Below are 18,295 nucleotides of genomic sequence, written 5' to 3'. Positions count from 1 at the left end.
TAGTATGTATAAAGGCCTGACTATTTTTGTGTTCGGGGCTCACTTGTTTCAGTTCACTCAGGTGACTGTGCTCGTGAGTCCATCTGCAGATGCCTTTCTTATTAAATTTACTTGAAAGACAAGTTGTGACCTTGGCTTGTGTCTTGTTTTAATAGAAACTGCCACCACAATACTTCCCACCTTGGCCTATGTATGTCCCCAGTATATACATTGAAGCGGTCAGTGTGACCAGCCAGCTGAAGACCCTCCATCCACCTCCCTCTCCAGCGCATGCGCAGTGTGACGCAGCCCTGACAACAAGCTATCGGATGCTAGTCTGTCTCTGGTATGGGCGCTGCGCTGCGGATTCATCGGATAACCTAGAGTCAGATGAACAAAGCCTCACGTATTTCACTGTCACTATACACATACTATAGCCGCCTTTCCGCGTTCTCACTATGCCGGTAAGTCGACCAGCCTGTCTGCATGTTTCTGTTGTTTGTTTGTAAGGGGTTCCTCCCTTCCTCCTACTCCACCGACCTACCTCTCTGATGTGATGCTAACCGGGGTAGCATCGGTAGCTCACCAGTAGCCAACAAGGAAATGGTACACTTCGTTGGTGGGTTTTGCCAGTCACCACAAATCGAATTCGCGCGAAGGGGTTTGACGTAACATAATTTTCCAAATGTACCTTTGTCCATTTATTGTGCAAACCTTTACCTAAGCTAACGTCATCTTCAATGTTACTATGGTTAGCGTTTGCCTGCCTAGCAACCCAGCCAACGGTCAACCAGCCAACGCTCAACCAGATAACGGTCAACCAGCCAACGCTCAACCAGATAACGGTCAAGCGACCAACGTTACTGTGGTTAGCGTTTGACTGCCTAGCAACCCAGCCAACGGTCAACCAGCCAACGGTCAAGCGACCAACGTTAGTAAGGTTAGCGTTTGTCGGCCTGGCAACCCAGCCAACGGTCAACCAGATAACGGTCAACCAGCCAACAGTCAGCCAAATAACGGTCAAGCGACCAACGTTACTAAGGTTAGCGTTTGTCGGCCTAGCAACCCAGCCAACGGTCAAGCGACCAACGTTAGTAAGGTTAGCGTTTGTCGGCCTGGCAACCCAGCCAACGGTCAACCAGATAACGGTCAAGCAATCAACGTTACTGAGGTTAGCGTTTGTCGGCCTGGCAACCCAGCCAACGGTCAACCAGCCAACAGTCAGCCAGATAACGGTCAAGCGACCAACGTTACTAAGGTTAGCGTTTGCCTGCCTAGCAACCCAGCCCACGGTCAACCAGATAACGGTCAAGCGACCAACGTTACTATGGTTAGCGTTTGACTGCCTAGCAACACAGCCCACGGTCAACCAGATAACGGTCAAGCGACCAACGTTACTATGGTTAGCGTTTGACTGCCTAGCAACCCAGCCAACGGTCAAGCGACCAACGTTAGTAAGGTTAGCGTTTGTCGGCCTGGCAACCCAGCCAACGGTCAACCAGATAACGGCCAAGCGACCAACGTTAGTAAGGTTAGCGTTTGTCGGCCTGGCAACCCAGCCAACAGTCAGCCAGATAACGGTCAAGCGACCAACGTTACTAAGGTTAGCGTTTGTCGGCCTGACAACCCAGCCAACGGTCAACCAGATAACGGTCAACCAGCCAACAGTCAGCCAGATAACGGTCAACGTTACTAAGGTTAGCGTTTGCCTGCCTAGCAACCCAGCCAACGGTCAACCAGATAACGGTCAAGCGACCAACGTTAGCTAGCTTGTTTAGCTAGCTGCACGCTGACAGCTATATATGCCCTTATGTCCATGTTGTTTAACTGGAATTGTACATAATTGTACATAACTTAGCTTCTGCAGGAAGGGCAGCTGAAAACACCGGACACTGAGTACAAATATAATATCACTATCATGTGCAATACTACTTTTTACATTCTCATGTGCAATATCACTGTTCATTGTGTGCAATATTAATGTCCAATATTACCTATTTTTCTGTTTGTAAGCTTACTTTACCTTTTTTATTTTACTTATCTTATTTACTCATTTTACTAAATGTATCTTACTTAATTGTTATTCTATTAGGCACTGGTGCTAGAAATAGTACTTTTTATTTTATAACTTGTTGTAATTTTTGTTGTGTTTTTGAGCAATCTCTGGTACAAGAATTTCCTTTGGGATTAATAAAGTTCTATCTTATCTTAACGTTACACCCTATGGCATAACAATACCTTATCAATGTCCGGTTTTTCTTTTTTTTCAGAGCAATAAGCTTGAGAAACCTGACAAGCAGGAGGGGAATGATAACGTCAAGGTGGTGGTGAGATGTCGTCCCCTCAACCAGAAGGAGAAGATGATGAGCCACAGGCAGGCCGTCACGGTGGACGAGCACCGTGGGACCATTACAGTCAACAAACTGGAGACTCCCCATGAGCCTCCCAAGACCTTCACCTTTGACACCGTGTTTGGACAAGAAAGCAAACAGCTGGATGTCTACAATCTCACTGCCCGCCCCATCGTTGACTCAGTATTAGCGGGATACAATGGTAAAAATTAATGTGACATAACATATGATTTTTAATTAATAAACCATTACTGTAAATGTGCATCATCTGTGTAATGACTGCATCAACTGAGGCATTTTAACACACACTCAAACATGCACTTAGTAGCCTCTAATAAATCTAACCCTCAACTTTGTGTTTTCATTATTAACAGTAATATAATAACTACTATTATTAATTGTATCTTTAATATTCATGTTCTACACCAGCACTGGCACTGTGATTTTATGCTCTGTTGTCCAATTTCAGGCACCATTTTTGCATATGGGCAAACTGGCACCGGAAAAACATTCACCATGGAGGGTGTGAGAGCAGTGCCAGAACTCAGAGGGATAATCCCAAACTCCTTTGCTCATGTTTTTGGTCACATTGCCAAGGCAGAGGGTGACACAAGGTAAGAGAGCAATCAATCAGCCAACATTCAGTAAAATAAGCCAAATATATTTTGTCAAGGCACATAATTAGTCCAGTTCCCAGTGTGTACATCAGCGCCAAATTAAGTGCACTGAAGCAAGAGTTTCATCTGAATGGACTGTTATGAGTCTTACTGAATTAAAGACAAGCGTTTGTTTATCGCCCTGCAAGTAAGAATACCACCTATTCAAAGATGGCTTCTTTGAGAAAGACAAAATTGTAAATAACAAATAATGGTGGAGAGGGTTGTGCATTTCTAATTTTACTGAAGTGAGGGAGCTCATGTATTTTCAGAAAATACCAAGTATTTAAAAAACTGATTATCATCTGTTAAAAGGATTATGAAAGTTTAGCCCACTCACTTTCAGATATTTATTCTGATTAGACTGCTTATGGGAGGCATTTTTTTCTGTTTTTAGGTCTTATTAGCAGAATCAAAGACTCCATGTAAACAGAGTTCTTTTCAAGGGCCACAAGTATCATGAGTGAAAGATGTATTTACAAAGCCTGTTTTGCCATTTGTTGCTTTACAGTTCAGCATTTATCTGACTTTAAATACACATTTAACTTCTACAGGTTTTTGGTTCGTGTTTCGTACCTGGAGATTTACAATGAGGAAGTGCGAGACTTGTTGGGCAAGGACCAGATGCAAAGGCTAGAGGTAAAATGATGTTTAAAACCAACACTAAAACATAGAGTTCAGTGATTCATATCAAAACTGTTTTGCAGGATCTGTCATAAAAGGAAATGCAGTCTTTTTTTAAAACAGGAAAACAAGCAGCGGATGACTGAACAGATTTGCTTGTATTAACTGTTTGATGCTGATGACAGGAGTTTTTCATAATATAGTTTAATTTTTTCCTTACAGGTGAAAGAAAGACCAGATGTTGGCGTGTATATCAAAGACCTCTCTGGTTACGTCGTGAATAATGCCGACGACATGGACAGGATTATGACGCTGGGCCACAAAAATCGTAAGCAGAATAACTGACAGCATGAAGACAGAAATACATAGTAATATATATATAATGATAATAATAGTAGATTTCTTTATTCAAAATCCAGTGTATGCAAACTATTAAGCAATGGGCTTATGTGCAAAGAACACTTGTGCATACTTTGCAGCTTGCTTGAATAGAGAGTGCAGAGATAATAATAATAATAAATAAACATAAATCATGATAAATTGATAGAGGTCTAGGACATTACACCCTATCATTTAGGGCACTTTTCCTTTGAAATATTCCTGGTCAAATATCCATATACATATATATACACATATATATACATACACATACATATATGTACATACATATACACATACATACACACACATACATCAAACTTTAATCAGCCACAAAGCTATCTGAGTCTAAAGAGTCAACGTGACTAAGAAAAGGTTGCCAGATCAATGAAAACTTCTCGGCTGACCCTTTGATAGTATACCTAATTTTCTCCAACTTAATAAAATATAACATGTCTCTGAGCCATTGTGCAAATGTTGGAGGGTTGCAATCCTTCCATCTAATCAAAATTTGTCGTCTGGCCACCAGCGTAGCAAAAGATAGAAGGTTTAGTTTATTGTTGTTTAACGTAAAATTTTTTGGTACCACCCCAAACAAAGCAAGACAGGCTGATGGTTCTAAGAATCTGTCGGTAGTTTTGGAAAGCATATTGAAAATTAATTGCCAAAAATTAGATAATTTAGGACAATCCCAAAACATGTGAATTAGAGTGGCCTGGTTCTGCTTGCAGCGGTCACACATGGGGTCTATATCGGATTTGAATTGGGATAGTTTAACTTTGGTCCAGTGCAGTCGGTGGAAAATTTTAAACTGCATGACAGTATGTCTCATACATATGGAAGATGAGTATATTCCCTTCATCATCTTTGACCAGATAGTATCTGAAATAACAATACCAAGGTCCCCCTCCTACTGATTTTTAAGGGAGTTAAGACTTGTCATATTTTCTCTCATTAATAAGGAATATATGTCACCTATCTTTCCCTTTCTGGATGATGTGATGTCATTGATTGAGTCTAGGAGCGTGTTTAGCGGCTGTGTAGGGAATTGAATGATATTTGAAGACATGAAGCTGCGAGTTTGTAGGTATCTGAAAAAGTGTAACCTGGGAATATTGAATTTCTGAACAATCTGCTCAAAAGAGGCAAATGAGACATTTATGAACATGTCTTTAAATGAACAAATCCCATTTCTCTGCCAACCACTGAATAAGGTATCCGTCAAAGGTGGCAGGAATGCATGGTTATTTACAATGGGAGCCAGTATTGAAAATGTACAGCTCTCGAAGGATTGTCTGAATTGTTTCCAAATTTTTAAAGAATGAATAACAACTGAGTTTTAGCTCAAATCTTAAGTCAATTTTATTTGTATTGCCCAAAATCACAAATTTTCCATAGGGGGCTTTACAATATGTACTGGATAGGACACCCTCTGTCCTTTACAGTACGACCCTCTCATCGGATGAGGAAAACTCCCCCCAAAAAAACCTTTTAACAGGGGAAAAAAATGGAAGAAACCTCTGGAAGAGCAACAAAGGAGGGATTCCTCTTCCCGGATGGACAGATGTGCAATAGATGTTGTGTGTACAGAGTAACAACATAATGAAAATACAACTTAGACAATCCATATGACGAAAAATGAATACATATAATGTGAACATATATGAGAAGATGGATCCACGAGGATGTCGTGCAGCTTCTAGGCGTCACCAAACAGAGAGCCTGAGCAACATGACCTCCTCACCACCATGTAACCTAGAGAGAGGACCAGATTTTTGTTTTATTTCACAGTTGCTTTGGTAATGTAAACGTATGTTTCCCAAGCCAATAAGCCCCTTAAGCCCTTTTAAAGTTCATAAGTATGTTATACACACTCATATGAGTCATATTGTCTGATCAAATGATGTTTCACTGTGTCTAGGGTCTGTCGGTTCCACAAACATGAATGAACACAGCTCCCGTTCTCATGCTATCTTCACCATCACCATCGAGTGCAGTGAGAAGGGTGTGGATGGAAACCAGCATGTGCGCATGGGAAAGCTTCATCTGGTTGATCTTGCAGTATGTATCCATGGCCAGAAATGTTTGAGTAAAAATAAATTACTTCCTAGAAAATAAGATGATACAGATGCAACTAGGATATATGCCATATCGTCCACAAACCATCTGACCACCACCAATTAATCTGCCACCCTACCCCTACAGGGCTCCGAGAGACAGGGCAAAACTGGAGCCACAGGTCAGCGTTTAAAGGAAGCAACAAAGATCAACCTCTCTCTCTCCACGCTGGGTAACGTCATCTCTGCTCTGGTGGACGGCAAGAGCACACACGTGCCCTACAGGAACTCTAAACTGACCCGTCTGCTGCAGGATTCACTAGGAGGAAACTCCAAGACCATGATGGTAGAGTGAAAGTTTGAAACGTGCATGTGTCCTAGAGTTGCACAACAAACTGAAGTGTTCTAAGCAACAAATGCTTCATTTCAGAGAGCAATAAATGTGCTTATTGACATTTTTTAAGCATTTTGTCATACTCGACTTTGACATTATGATTTTTTCATCACTTTTTAAATGACATACTTCTCCCCACCAGTGTGCAAATATAGGCCCTGCAGACTATAACTATGATGAGACCATCAGTACCCTGCGCTACGCTAATAGGGCTAAAAACATCAAGAACAAAGCCAGGATCAATGAGGATCCTAAGGATGCTCTACTGCGCCAGTTTCAGAAGGAGATTGAAGAGCTAAAGAAGAAACTGGTGGAAGGTAATGAGCCAGGCAGTAAAATAATCATGCCGATTATTTATTTTTTTAGACTGACTTGTGTTGTTTTAAAACATTTTGTGCGATTCTAGGTGAAGAGATCTCTGGCTCAGAGGGCAGTGGATCAGAGGAGATGGATGAAGGTGATGATGAAGGAGGGGTGGCAGGAGAAGGCCGCAGGAGAAGGAGAGGTAAGAATTTGTGATTAACGCACAAACGGATGCAAGTGTGCATTAGAGCAAATTACTGAAAATGTGTTGATGCAATCTGCATAAGCCTGTGGGGAGTGTTTTTTCATGCAGTGGTTTAACATGTGGTTTGTGTAAATGGTTGGATACATATCCGTATAATTTTTTTATATCTGATTTTATCTCTTGTCAACGTGTTAATTTTAATATGAGTCAGCATTCAGTTTCTCAGAAATTATCATGCTGAAGTTGCTTTTAGGTCACTAGTTAGGCTCTGCTCTTCATTAAAAGTCTTCCATAAACATAACACTGTTGTCATTTAGGAGTTTCCCTTGTATTCTCACCTTTTACCCTGCTTGGTTTTTGAGAGGAAGTAGAAAAGTAGAACAAGCATAATCAGGTCATCACATTATGTTGCAATGCTGACAGGAATGTTCCACGATGTTTTATATTGGTTGTTTTTTTAATATTCTCCAGTTGATACTATTATTCTTTCCAATACTGTATTATTAGCTTTCTCTGAATTAATAATAACCAAATCATTCAGCTTCTGTGAGGATGGTGCTGTGCTGTATCTACAATTCGCATGTGTGCGCCTGCAGCTGCCTCATTTATTAGACCTACATAAAGCACCAACATTTTTCTTCAATCTCTCACGGCTCTCTACCTCTACGTGTTTCTCACTCTGGGCTTTGGTGGGAGGGATGCTTCCTCTGCTTCTTTTTCAGACAGTAGCAGCAGCAGCAGCAATAGCTCAGAATTTGCCTGCTGCTCCTCAGGGCCACCCCCCACTGAGGATAAACCTTATAATAGTGAGTTGGAGCAGCACTCTGCTCTACCAACCCACCTGCCCACAAACTTAAGCCCTTTTCACACATGCAACGCGTAAAATTGCTGGTTTTTAATGTAAATGTAAGGCAGTGTTTTTGGCGTTTATACTAAGCTCCTCTATACGGAAAAATTCCATGCTGAGTCGGTCACTCGTGACCAATCTAGATTTTCTTCATACCCTGGTGGAATCGCTGCCGGAGGGTATAAATTTGCAAAAAAAATGACACCAAGGATTAAGAGTGTATCAGTTCTTATACTGTGCAGGCTGTCTAACTGATTAGAAAGCAGATTTTGCAGCTGATTGACTGTTTATCTCCATGACTTGATTGCTGAGTGCAGACAGTGCTTTGGGAGGCTTGCCCCCACTTATGCACCCCCAGTAGTTGTCAAAACACCCTGTAGCTCCCCTCGAGAAATGTTCCTTATCAAGTTTAGCATAAATTAAATATGACAGAGGACTGTGCTGTCTGTCAGCGGCTAGACTGCTTTACTTAAAAAATGGAAAAGATTTCAAAGTTTCTCTCTTCAATTCCTGATTTGCTTACTGCATGCGGTTTGTAGCTTAAACTGGTTTTCTGTTTATATTTAGTAAACAGTTTGCATAAATGAAAGTGGAAAATTGAGAGCAACTTGACTGATGTGTTTGAGTGTGGTCATATTTTTTTTTAGATGGTAGTGCTGTATATGTATGTAGGTGGTTTTCTTGGTTTTTTTTTTTTTTATGATGTCATCTACTGCGTTGGTTCAATCATTCGTAGTATTTCCTCCTTAAAGGGGGTGTGAAATTGTGCAACTGTTTGAATTTTCACATTTGAATACAACAGGCCTGCATGAAAATTTGATAACCTTAACATCAGCAAGCCCAATTCTGTTTACCTTTTTGTAAGATTATCTATTTATTTCAGTACAATTTTAGTGGTATTTGGTAAAAAGTTATTTTCGACATATTGGCAAGTGATTAGCTTTTGCCTCAGAATCAGAATCTGGCTTATTGCCAACTAGGTTTCACGTACAAGCAATTTGCTTTGGTGAATTGGTGCATTACATGAACATAGTAAGAGAAGTAAGATGCCTTTGATCGTACAGACAAAATAGAGAGATGACAGGAAATGAGAGACAAGCGCCTTAACCACTAGACCACCAGGGCTCCCCCCTTTAAAAGATTTCTTAACATCTTTTCTATGTGTCACATGTATCCCATAATTGTCCATCACCATTTTACACTATGTGTTATAAATACCGATCCAGATCCAAATGCAGATTAAAATTGCTACGTATTTTCTATTATTAAAATAAAATGTTTTTTTTTTAATTAATAACTTTAGAGGGTTGTGCAGCCAAGGTAGAGGGAGGCATGTGATCTCTTTCAGTTTACATTTCATTATTGATTCAGGAATTCACAGAAGAGTGAATTTTTTTTATTGAACCAAAGTAAATCAACTTTTTGGTAACCTTCTCTGTTAATGTTGTTCATTTAATTGACTCAAGCTGTTTAAGGTCATGAGTGGGCGAATTGCCAGAGCAAATTTTTCCCAGAGCATTTATGGATTACAGTGCATGTGTGAAAGGGGCTTAATACTTTCCCTGTGTCTGTGCCACTCCTGTAGGCTCACATCCATATCCCCCCACTACTACTGACCATGTCCCAAATATTTTTACATGGAAATGATTGCGAAGGTTCCTGGTGTGCAAGTGTTGATAAGGATGTCTTGGGACAGATCCATGAATTTAAATGGGACCGTTACACCAATCCTTCCAAAGAATTGGCACAGTCTAATGTCAAATTTCTCCTACTTTTTTCCTAGCATTGTTTCGATATCACAGACTGGTTCTGCATGGCGATTTCATATCCTCAGATTCAGGCTCCAAGTCTGCCAGGCTTTTTTGTGTAGCATCTGTAACTCCTGTCTCTCAAAGATGTAATTCACCCACATCATGTTTCATGTGAAGTGATGTCTCTTTGTTTTTTACCTCACATCTATCCACTGTCAAATTTCCTATGGCATTTTGATATTATTAGTGAAACTTCTCTTTCTCTTGTTTGACTTGTCTTTCTCCCACTCCTTGTCCCATATGTGGTGTTCCCGTATGTGGTGTTCCACTCTGTAGAGTCATAAGACTTTCGAGATCACTCTGTAATGTGTTTCTCTCTGTCTCTCTCTCTCCTCCTCCTGGTGCAAATGCCGCCTGTCTGACTTGCTATACACCTCTTAATTCAAGAAGAAAGAGGTTGGTGTAAGAATCTACATAGTCCTACTGTCCTGTAGCACTGGTGTCTCTACTCGCACAAATTACCCAGATGGCCGCCGTGTTTCAGTAGCTTTCACTAACTCTGACTAATCTGATAACGGAGGTTTATTTTATCATCGCTGTTAACATTTTTGTCTGTCCATATACGACTACCACCCATGTGTCTCGTGTTCTCATTTCCATAGCCACCAAGTCATTAAGAGAATCCTGCACTTTATATAGTTTCCCCTTATTTTCAAATGTTGCTTACACTAACAATTATTCAATACTGTGCATAAGCAAGTCAGAACTTTGCTGGATCTCACTTGCACTCAGTCTTAGGATGTTAATTTAACTTCTGTAGTGCAAATGTATGCTCTAAAACCGCACATATTAAATAATACTAATGCTGATTAAAGACCACAGTATTGAATGAATTAATCTGCATTTAGATCATTGTAACCTATATGCAGGCAAGTAAGTTGGTATAGGAAGATGCATCTAAAGCAACCTGTCAATTAAAGACACAATGGTTCCCTGTGTGTCTCTCTCAAGGGAAGAAGAAGGTTTCCCCAGACAAGATGGTAGAGATGCAGGCAAAGATTGAAGAGGAAAGGAAGGCCTTGGAGGCCAAGCTGGACATGGAGGAGGAGGAGAGGAACAAGGCAAGAGCGGAGCTAGAGAAGAGGGAGAAGGACCTTCTGAAAGCCCAGTAAGTTAACTTTTTCAATTGCGGTATTCATGATGATACAAAACAAATAATGTGTAATGTCTCCTTTAATTGTTAGTGGATGTGGTAATGTAGCTTGATGACTGGTCGACCTCTAACCCCTTAGGCAAGAGCATCACCTTCTGCAGGACAAATTGTCGGCCTTAGAGAAGAAGGTGATCGTGGGTGGGGTGGACCTCTTGGCCAAGGCTGAGGAGCAGGAGAAGCTTTTGCAGGAGTCCAACAATGAACTGGAAGAACGTCGCAGGAGAGCGGAGCAGCTGCGGAGGGAGCTGGAGGAGAAAGAGGTGAGGATAAATGACCAAAAAACGACCAATTGAACTACCAAATACTTCACTTAGTGGATCAGCTGATGACAAGCATGGCTGATTTCAGTGATGATGCTTTTTTCCACTGCGGGAATTTTATGACTCTGTAGCTTAAATGCCTTAATACTTGCACTGAAATATGTGATGTAAACACAGTAATTGGTACACAGATGAATTAGATTGATTACGCTCCCTTCAGGCTATCAGAAATGATCAGTATTTAGACAATAGACATGTAAAATGAGTATAAAGAGTACTTACTTAGTCCTTCATGCTGTTTTCATTCTGATTACATGAATGTGGGCATTAGTTACATCATATTGAAAACTCCAGACACTGTCATGCTGTAACTGTAGTGAAGTTAAAGTTGTAACCAAATACTGTGTCTACCGATCATCCTGGAGTTAAATGCTTGATGCTGTATTTGTTTGTTTGCTAAGATGTCTTAAGTAAAAAATGAAAGAACAATTTGACCGAAATAAATAAATAAGATGGCGTTCGATCCCCAGCTCCTTCAGTCCGCATGTCAAAGTGTCTTTGGGCGAGACACTGAACCCTAAAATGCTCCCAAAGGCTGCGCCATCAGTCTATGGATGTGTGTGTGAATGAGCATTTAGATCGGATCCTGATGAACAGTTTGGCACCTTGCATGGCAGCCTCTGCCGTCAGTGTATGAATGTGTGTGTTTGAATGGGTGAATGCTGACGTGTCGTGCAAAGCGTTTTGAGTGGTAAAAGACGAGAAGGCGCTATATAAATGCAAGTCCATTTACCATGAACAATTTGACTTCCGAAATTAGAATAGTACTATCTTCAGCCACATATCAGCCGCCTACATCTCTGCCAAAAGGAAGGTTGGTGGCAAGATACGACATCAAAATCTACATGAGAGATCCTGTTAGGTGTCTGCTACCGTTCTTCTACTGCCGTCAAACGCAACACTAGCTTGATTCACATTGTGGTTGGAAAATATGGTTAAAAGATAACACTCACTCTCTCACTTTCTTTGTGTTCAGAGAAATGCCAAGGGGACTTGTGTCATTTCAGTTCAAAGTGATGCAAACCTCAGGATATGAAAACAATTTGGTACACACAAAAACAGTTATTTAGACATTATTTTGGCTTCTGCCCTTTATCTATGTAGGTTCTTCACAGCCATTACCACAGACTACATCTTGCTTGCTGCTGCATAATCCCTAATCCCTCTCACTCTTAAAACAGCAAGAACGTCTGGACATAGAAGAGAAGTACACTAGTCTGCAGGAGGAGGCTCAAGGAAAGACCAAGAAGCTGAAGAAAGTATGGACCATGCTGATGGCTGCCAAATCAGAAGTAAGCATAACATAAAAGAGCAACACTCATCAACATTCATACAGCACATAGGATCATTTGCCCCAAGACTCTTATGAGAGACTGAATTTCTATAGAAAATACAAAAAAAATTATTCACTCAGAGCTTGAACTGCTACGTTATGAAACGAAACAAAATCAACCCTTTAGTCTTGATTGATCAGGGGAATGAAACAAATTGATCCCTTGGTTGCTGCGTGTTTTGTCTGTTAGATGGCAGATCTGCAGCAAGAGCACCACAGAGAGATCGAGGGCCTCCTGGAGAACATCCGCCAGCTGAGTCGAGAGCTGCGACTCCAGATGCTCATCATAGACAACTTTATTCCCCAGGAATACCAGGTGTGTATGTGTTTGTGTATTTCCATTTGTAGCACTACGACTCTATCTGATTTTCAGTGTTTTGCCTTTGCTAAATACCTATGACCTGTATTGTTCTCTTGCATCAGTACATTCAAGGAAGAGGCATGAAATAAAACAATCTGCTTTGGTCACTCGCAGACTATTTAGGTTGTGTTGGAACAGTTCATTTTCATCCATATAGCTGTTTTTTCTATTATGTGATTAATAACCCGACACAAGCTCCTGGCAGAGAAGCAGCTAATACAATTGATCCACTGACAATCAATATAAATAAATGCATTATAAGATTCATGTAGTAACATATGCTTAGGTTTTTTTCTTTTATGTAAAGAACCTCATGGACCTGGCTTATACATCACTCACACCCTCACAAACCTACCAAATTATGAGCATGTAGCAGGCTGCACACATTGTACAAACACATTGGACCTCCCTCCAGAGGGAGAGGAGGCACACAGTGACACAGAATATGCTTCAGTTAACAACATTTTTAGATTTTTGCAGGTTTTAAATGTAAATAGAAAAACCTTAAAATGCACACACAAACAGCAGCTATAAAAAAAACTGCAAAAGCGAAGCAAACTTTTCGCGCATACAAAGTCAATGCAAGGACACAAATCTCAACGCTGACAGGCTTTCACACGGCGTTCGACTGACGCTATCTCGCAAAAGCCTCCCTGCGTTGAGATTCTCCTCCTTTCGTCATTGACGTCGAGACGTTGTTGAATGGAGGAAAAAAAACTATTGTAGTCGTCTGTGGGGACCCAGAGCTCTACGATGGTACCTCTACCTCTAGACTGGATGAAAATCTATGTGGATAAATGTGTGTGTATAAACCACAGACTGTCTATGGTATAAGCAATAACGTCGCTGTCGTATGCATACCTAGGTGGCGTTATTTTTTTGCTTAGCCTAGCCCTGATTAAGAAAACAAGCATTTTAAAAGTTGTTTGCTTGTCGTCTTGCGGACAGACCTGACAAAGCATGAATTCAGACTTTTTACACATCGGCATCATTATGTAGTTATTCTGGCATCCTTTTGATCCATTTATTGCAATTAAATCACGACAAAATCTGTTTATTTTGCGTTCATACCGCTGTAGTAAACTAGATTGATTCAGCCGACTTGTGACTTGCTAGATACAGTGAACACAGCTTGATGCGCCTTCAGATGTTGTTATGAATCCAGACACGACGGTGTGTGGTTTTCCGACGTCTCTGGGACTTCCACAACATGTAGAAAGCAGCAATAGTGGTTATTTTGGCCATTGTGTATGAAACATTGGAGGTAATCCCGTCCTCCTCTCCGGCATGCCTAATAAACACACGTCTAAAAACGCGTGGAAAACGCCAGCTGTGTTCATCCATTTACCCAAGGTGGTGGGAGGTTGCGCCTGCTGTTACTAAGCAACCAAAACCTGCGCTCTGTGATGGCGATTGTGTCGATTTGTCTGTGTCAGGTTGCCTGACCTTTCAACTGGATGTTGTGACGTTCTCGGACAGAAAGTGTGAAGCAAGTAAAATAGTCTGTGGGACAGATCATAAAGCTTTGGGTAGCCCTGCAATAAAATGATTAACTTTTCCATATTTACAGTTGACTGATATTTACGTAATAAAGAAAAGATATCTGCTGGCTGTGATTTGTTGTCGTCACATGACAAGCGATGCGCGCTGCAGCGTTCCAAAAGTTGAACAATTTTAATTATACAATGGGCGCTTTGAAACACTTAGTTTTGAATGCGACAATGTGCAACAATGGATTTGAGGCTGCAAAAAAATGTGCATGTGAGCGGCCCCTTTAGGGGACTTTTGCATCAGTGACAATGTCTGTCCTTGCTTCTAGTTTTTTTTAATTTTCTCATGTTTTCCTGTGTAGGAGATGATAGAGAATTACGTGCACTGGAATGAAGACATTGGAGAATGGCAGCTGGTGAGCTCACTTTGCATAACTCATGCACACACTACAACTTAAAGGTGCAAACTGAGTTAAGGACTACTTCTCGGTGATGTGTGTCTTTGTTCTATGTCTCATGCCTTTCAGAAATGTGTGGCATACACTGGCAACAATATGAGAAAACAAACCCCTGCTCCAGACAAAAAAGAAAAAGATGTGAGTTCTTTGCACGTTTTTTTGTTCCTACCTGAGATTGTTTTTTGTGTAATGGCTGATGTAATGCTTTATGATGTATTGTTGACCTCTCTCTTCTTCTGTCCCTGCCTCCTGTAGCCATTTGAGGTGGATCTGTCCCATGTGTATCTGGCCTACACAGAGGAGAGCATGCGGCAGTCACTGATGAAACTAGAGAGACCCAGAACCTCTAAAAGTGGCAAGAGTGGCCGACCCAAGACTGGGCGCAGGTAATCTACTTTCTACACAGACAGCCTGAAGCTTCACATCCTGTTGAGCATTACTGATGCACCAGTCCACTGTGTAGTTTCTCCTCAGTCTTTGGCCTGTACTTTTGTTATTTCAAGAATCACTTATGCAGATGTGATTTAATGCACTTTCAAGTACACTTAGGCACGAAGGCTAGCTAATAACTATCAGTCTAACTTACACAAACACATGGATGACTCGCGTGGATTTACTATAAACGAGTCTTCGCAGACTCTCTTTGATACGGCCCCCTCACCCATACAGATCATTGAGTGGTTGTTCCGATCAGAGATCTGATAAATGCTTCAACAGAACTTTTGACGCCTTCCGTTTGACTGTACACAATAAACTTGTGAGCTGTTTTTTTTTTTTTGCTGTTACATAACGTGTGAAAGGGGCGGGAGATGGCTGATTTCAACGTAATTTCTATATCACGTCAGCTGCCATTATCACAGGGGAATATCTCGTAAATGTCAACTTCCACAGACTGTTCACCAGTGCAGTTACACATAAGAGGGGTAAAGATTGTTTATGCATCTTAGAGACACTGATGCATTTATATCTTCTCAACATTGGGAAGTGGTTTGAATAATCAGATTACAATTCGTGTTTCTTGGTTTGCATTTTCACTCTGCTTTTTTTTATATTAGATCGTTATCTGATGCCCTGGTTCTGTGGTAATTTGTTAACACTCTTAGCTGCTTATCTGCAACTTCCCTTGCTCGTAAAATGTTTGCTCCTTGCGATTAACCCTGTTTTTCTGTACTTGAGTTACACTACATCATACTCCGATGAGCAAACAGAAGAGTTATTGGTTGTGGATGTTTGGCCGCTCTGTATAATTAGTCTGCTGGTATTTATAGAATGTCGATATGAAGCATTAGCATGATGGTATTTGCTGTGATCATGATATACTGTTATTCTAAGAAATGAAAAGGCTGAAAGTTCCCCGAAGTCGTTGATTACACTAATCGTGTACCTATCTCCACACAGGAAAAGATCTGCAAAGCCAGACGCTGTGATCGAATCCCTTCTGCAGTGAAGACGCCGTAGAGGAGAGCTTGGTTTCTCTGCAACTTTTGTGTTACTTTAGGAAAAGAAGTCATTAGTCTAGTCTGAAGAATTTATTGTCAAACATTATTTAAAAGATTATCTGAATACACTGTATAGCTGGTATGGTTTTAAATGTGAAGGAGCTGCACTATGATAGGATTAAGACCTCTTGGCCAAGAGGACTTGTTATTTGTTATAGTGTTAGACTTCTCTGTGGATGTCCAACATTTTAATGTTGCTTTGGAACACGTTTCAGTGGCAGCAGCTTCTGTTTGAATTCTTTTACCTAAGCATCTCTAGCATTAAGGAAGAATTTACCATAAACCTATTTCACTTGCAACATCATTGGTTTTGAAAATGACCAACACTCTGAAAGAAGATGCTGAAAATAGAGTTGTGGACATGAACTATAAACTGCATTCATATCCTCTGAAATTTGTTGAGTGTATTTAACACACCATGGGCCACATTTAAACCATCTATGGCACATGGTCTAAAGTGCATAGCGCAAGTGCATTTAGGGCGTGTCCAACTCCACTTTTGCTAGTTAAACGGCGCATAATCTGCACGCAAAGTAAGGCGCGAGGGGCTAAGTGGTTGTATTTAGTCTCTTAATTAATCGTAGGTGTGTTTTGGGCGTAAAAGTAATCAAACCAATCTGAGCGTCATCGCTCATTCCCATTAAAAGCCAGGTGCTCCTGCACAGCAAAATTGGAGAAGCGAGCGCTTTTCTGATGAGGAAACCGATCTGCTCAAAGTGCACAAAGTGAAAATGCGTGAGCAGATGTACGGCATCCTAGGTGGGTGGACCCTCTGCCTCCCAATCCTCCGTCCCATCAACAACTCCATGTGACTGCATATGAGCAAATGCACCTATTACCTATTTAACCGGTGCAGGTTAAATTCATTATATGATAATGAGCACTAAGCTAAATATGATAAACATGTATAACTTTAAAGTAGCCTACATCCACACTCTTACACACAGAAGAGAGGGATGATGAGAGGAGACGCCACAGAGGCGTGTGTGCACCGTGATCTCTCCAAGCAGGGTCAGGGCAGAGTGCTGTCCTGTATTTCCTGTATCTAACCGAGGAGGAGGAGAGCTGCTCCGCGTCCCTGTGTGTGTAACAAGCAGAGTGTACGCGTGTTGTGAACCAGCCTGTGTATGCGCATCTTATTATCTGAACAATGCGCCCTTTAAATAGCAGGAAAATACAGCGCCAGACTTTATATACCAGGCTTTTGTTGTTCAGTGGCTTTCTGCTTCCTCAAGCTAGCAATGCGGCAACCATGCTGCTGACCACACCTCATTTTAAGACCAACACGCCCATGGACGCACGGATGTACACAAGTACACGTGCTACTTTCACAACGTGTGCGCTGGTCGTGGAAACGACAACTGCGTCGGTCTGAAATTAGCAATGACAGTTGCCCTAAGTGTTTTGCGATGAATACCACCCCGGATAAGTTGTAACTTCTGTGTTACTGATTTCCTGCTATGTGAGAAACTGATTTATGTTAAAACGGCCCTGCTGGTGTGAATACATTATAATTGAATTCTAATTAAGGGTGTATTTTCACCAAAATTAAAGCAAATGATTCTACTCTGAGCACAAGCTGCAGCCTTAGTGTTTCTTCCAATTGAATACAATAAATCATTAACGTGGAGAGAGAAAAAAAAGGATAAACACTAATGTGGAGGGAACTAGGAGAGGAGGGTATATAGTATCAAGTATGTGACTTAAAAGTGCATTTTATAGGAGCATATGGGCATGCATGCTGGCCAGCTCTTATGTTAGTGCCATTCACTAATCTAAGCAAGTTATCTTTTTTTAATTCATTTTCAAAAGTCAGAACCCTTTATGTTATATTGAAATACACCTTACATACTGTACGCCTCAGTTTAATGCACTAGTAAGAGTTTTTTGTGTGGAGATAATTCAATTGTATGATGTTCTGTAGTGGAGGCAAACTGACTTTTATTTTGTATCATAATGTATGTCAAATGTTTACATCCATCAAACTCCTGGGTATTTTATTTATTAAATTATTTTACACGTTTATCTCACAATATTGTTGCTCTTTCTCTGCGATATTCCTAGTTGTTTATTGGT

The 18,295-nt window shown here is 40.9% G+C and overlaps 1 protein-coding gene across 2 annotated transcripts; it reads left to right on the top strand.

Annotated features, from left to right (window-relative positions):
• Positions 1-266: 266 nt before the first annotated feature.
• Positions 267-17,791, top strand: kif3a (kinesin family member 3A). Of its 2 annotated transcripts, XM_074648398.1 has the most exons (19): positions 267-443; positions 2,250-2,532; positions 2,800-2,944; positions 3,541-3,625; positions 3,833-3,938; positions 5,910-6,049; positions 6,194-6,391; positions 6,582-6,756; positions 6,846-6,944; positions 7,670-7,753; positions 9,993-10,001; positions 10,557-10,713; positions 10,838-11,018; positions 12,260-12,370; positions 12,602-12,727; positions 14,625-14,678; positions 14,790-14,858; positions 14,976-15,106; positions 16,119-17,791. In XM_074648398.1, the coding sequence occupies exons 1-19, from the start codon at positions 438-440 to the stop codon at positions 16,165-16,167; spliced, it is 2,208 nt and encodes a 735-aa protein (XP_074504499.1). In that variant the 5' UTR covers positions 267-437; the 3' UTR covers positions 16,168-17,791. The 2 variants fall into 2 exon arrangements, with proteins under 2 accessions (XP_074504499.1, XP_074504498.1); XM_074648397.1 differs by lacking the exons at positions 7,670-7,753; positions 9,993-10,001 and having other exon boundaries at positions 269-443.
• Positions 17,792-18,295: the final 504 nt, after the last annotated feature.

The sequence above is a fragment of the Sebastes fasciatus genome, chromosome 10 (assembly GCF_043250625.1).
Source record: "Sebastes fasciatus isolate fSebFas1 chromosome 10, fSebFas1.pri, whole genome shotgun sequence".
NCBI classification, from domain to species: Eukaryota; Metazoa; Chordata; class Actinopteri; order Perciformes; family Sebastidae; genus Sebastes; species Sebastes fasciatus.
The sequence above is the reverse complement of the archived record's forward strand: the minus strand, read 5'-3'. Positions and strand labels throughout refer to the sequence as shown.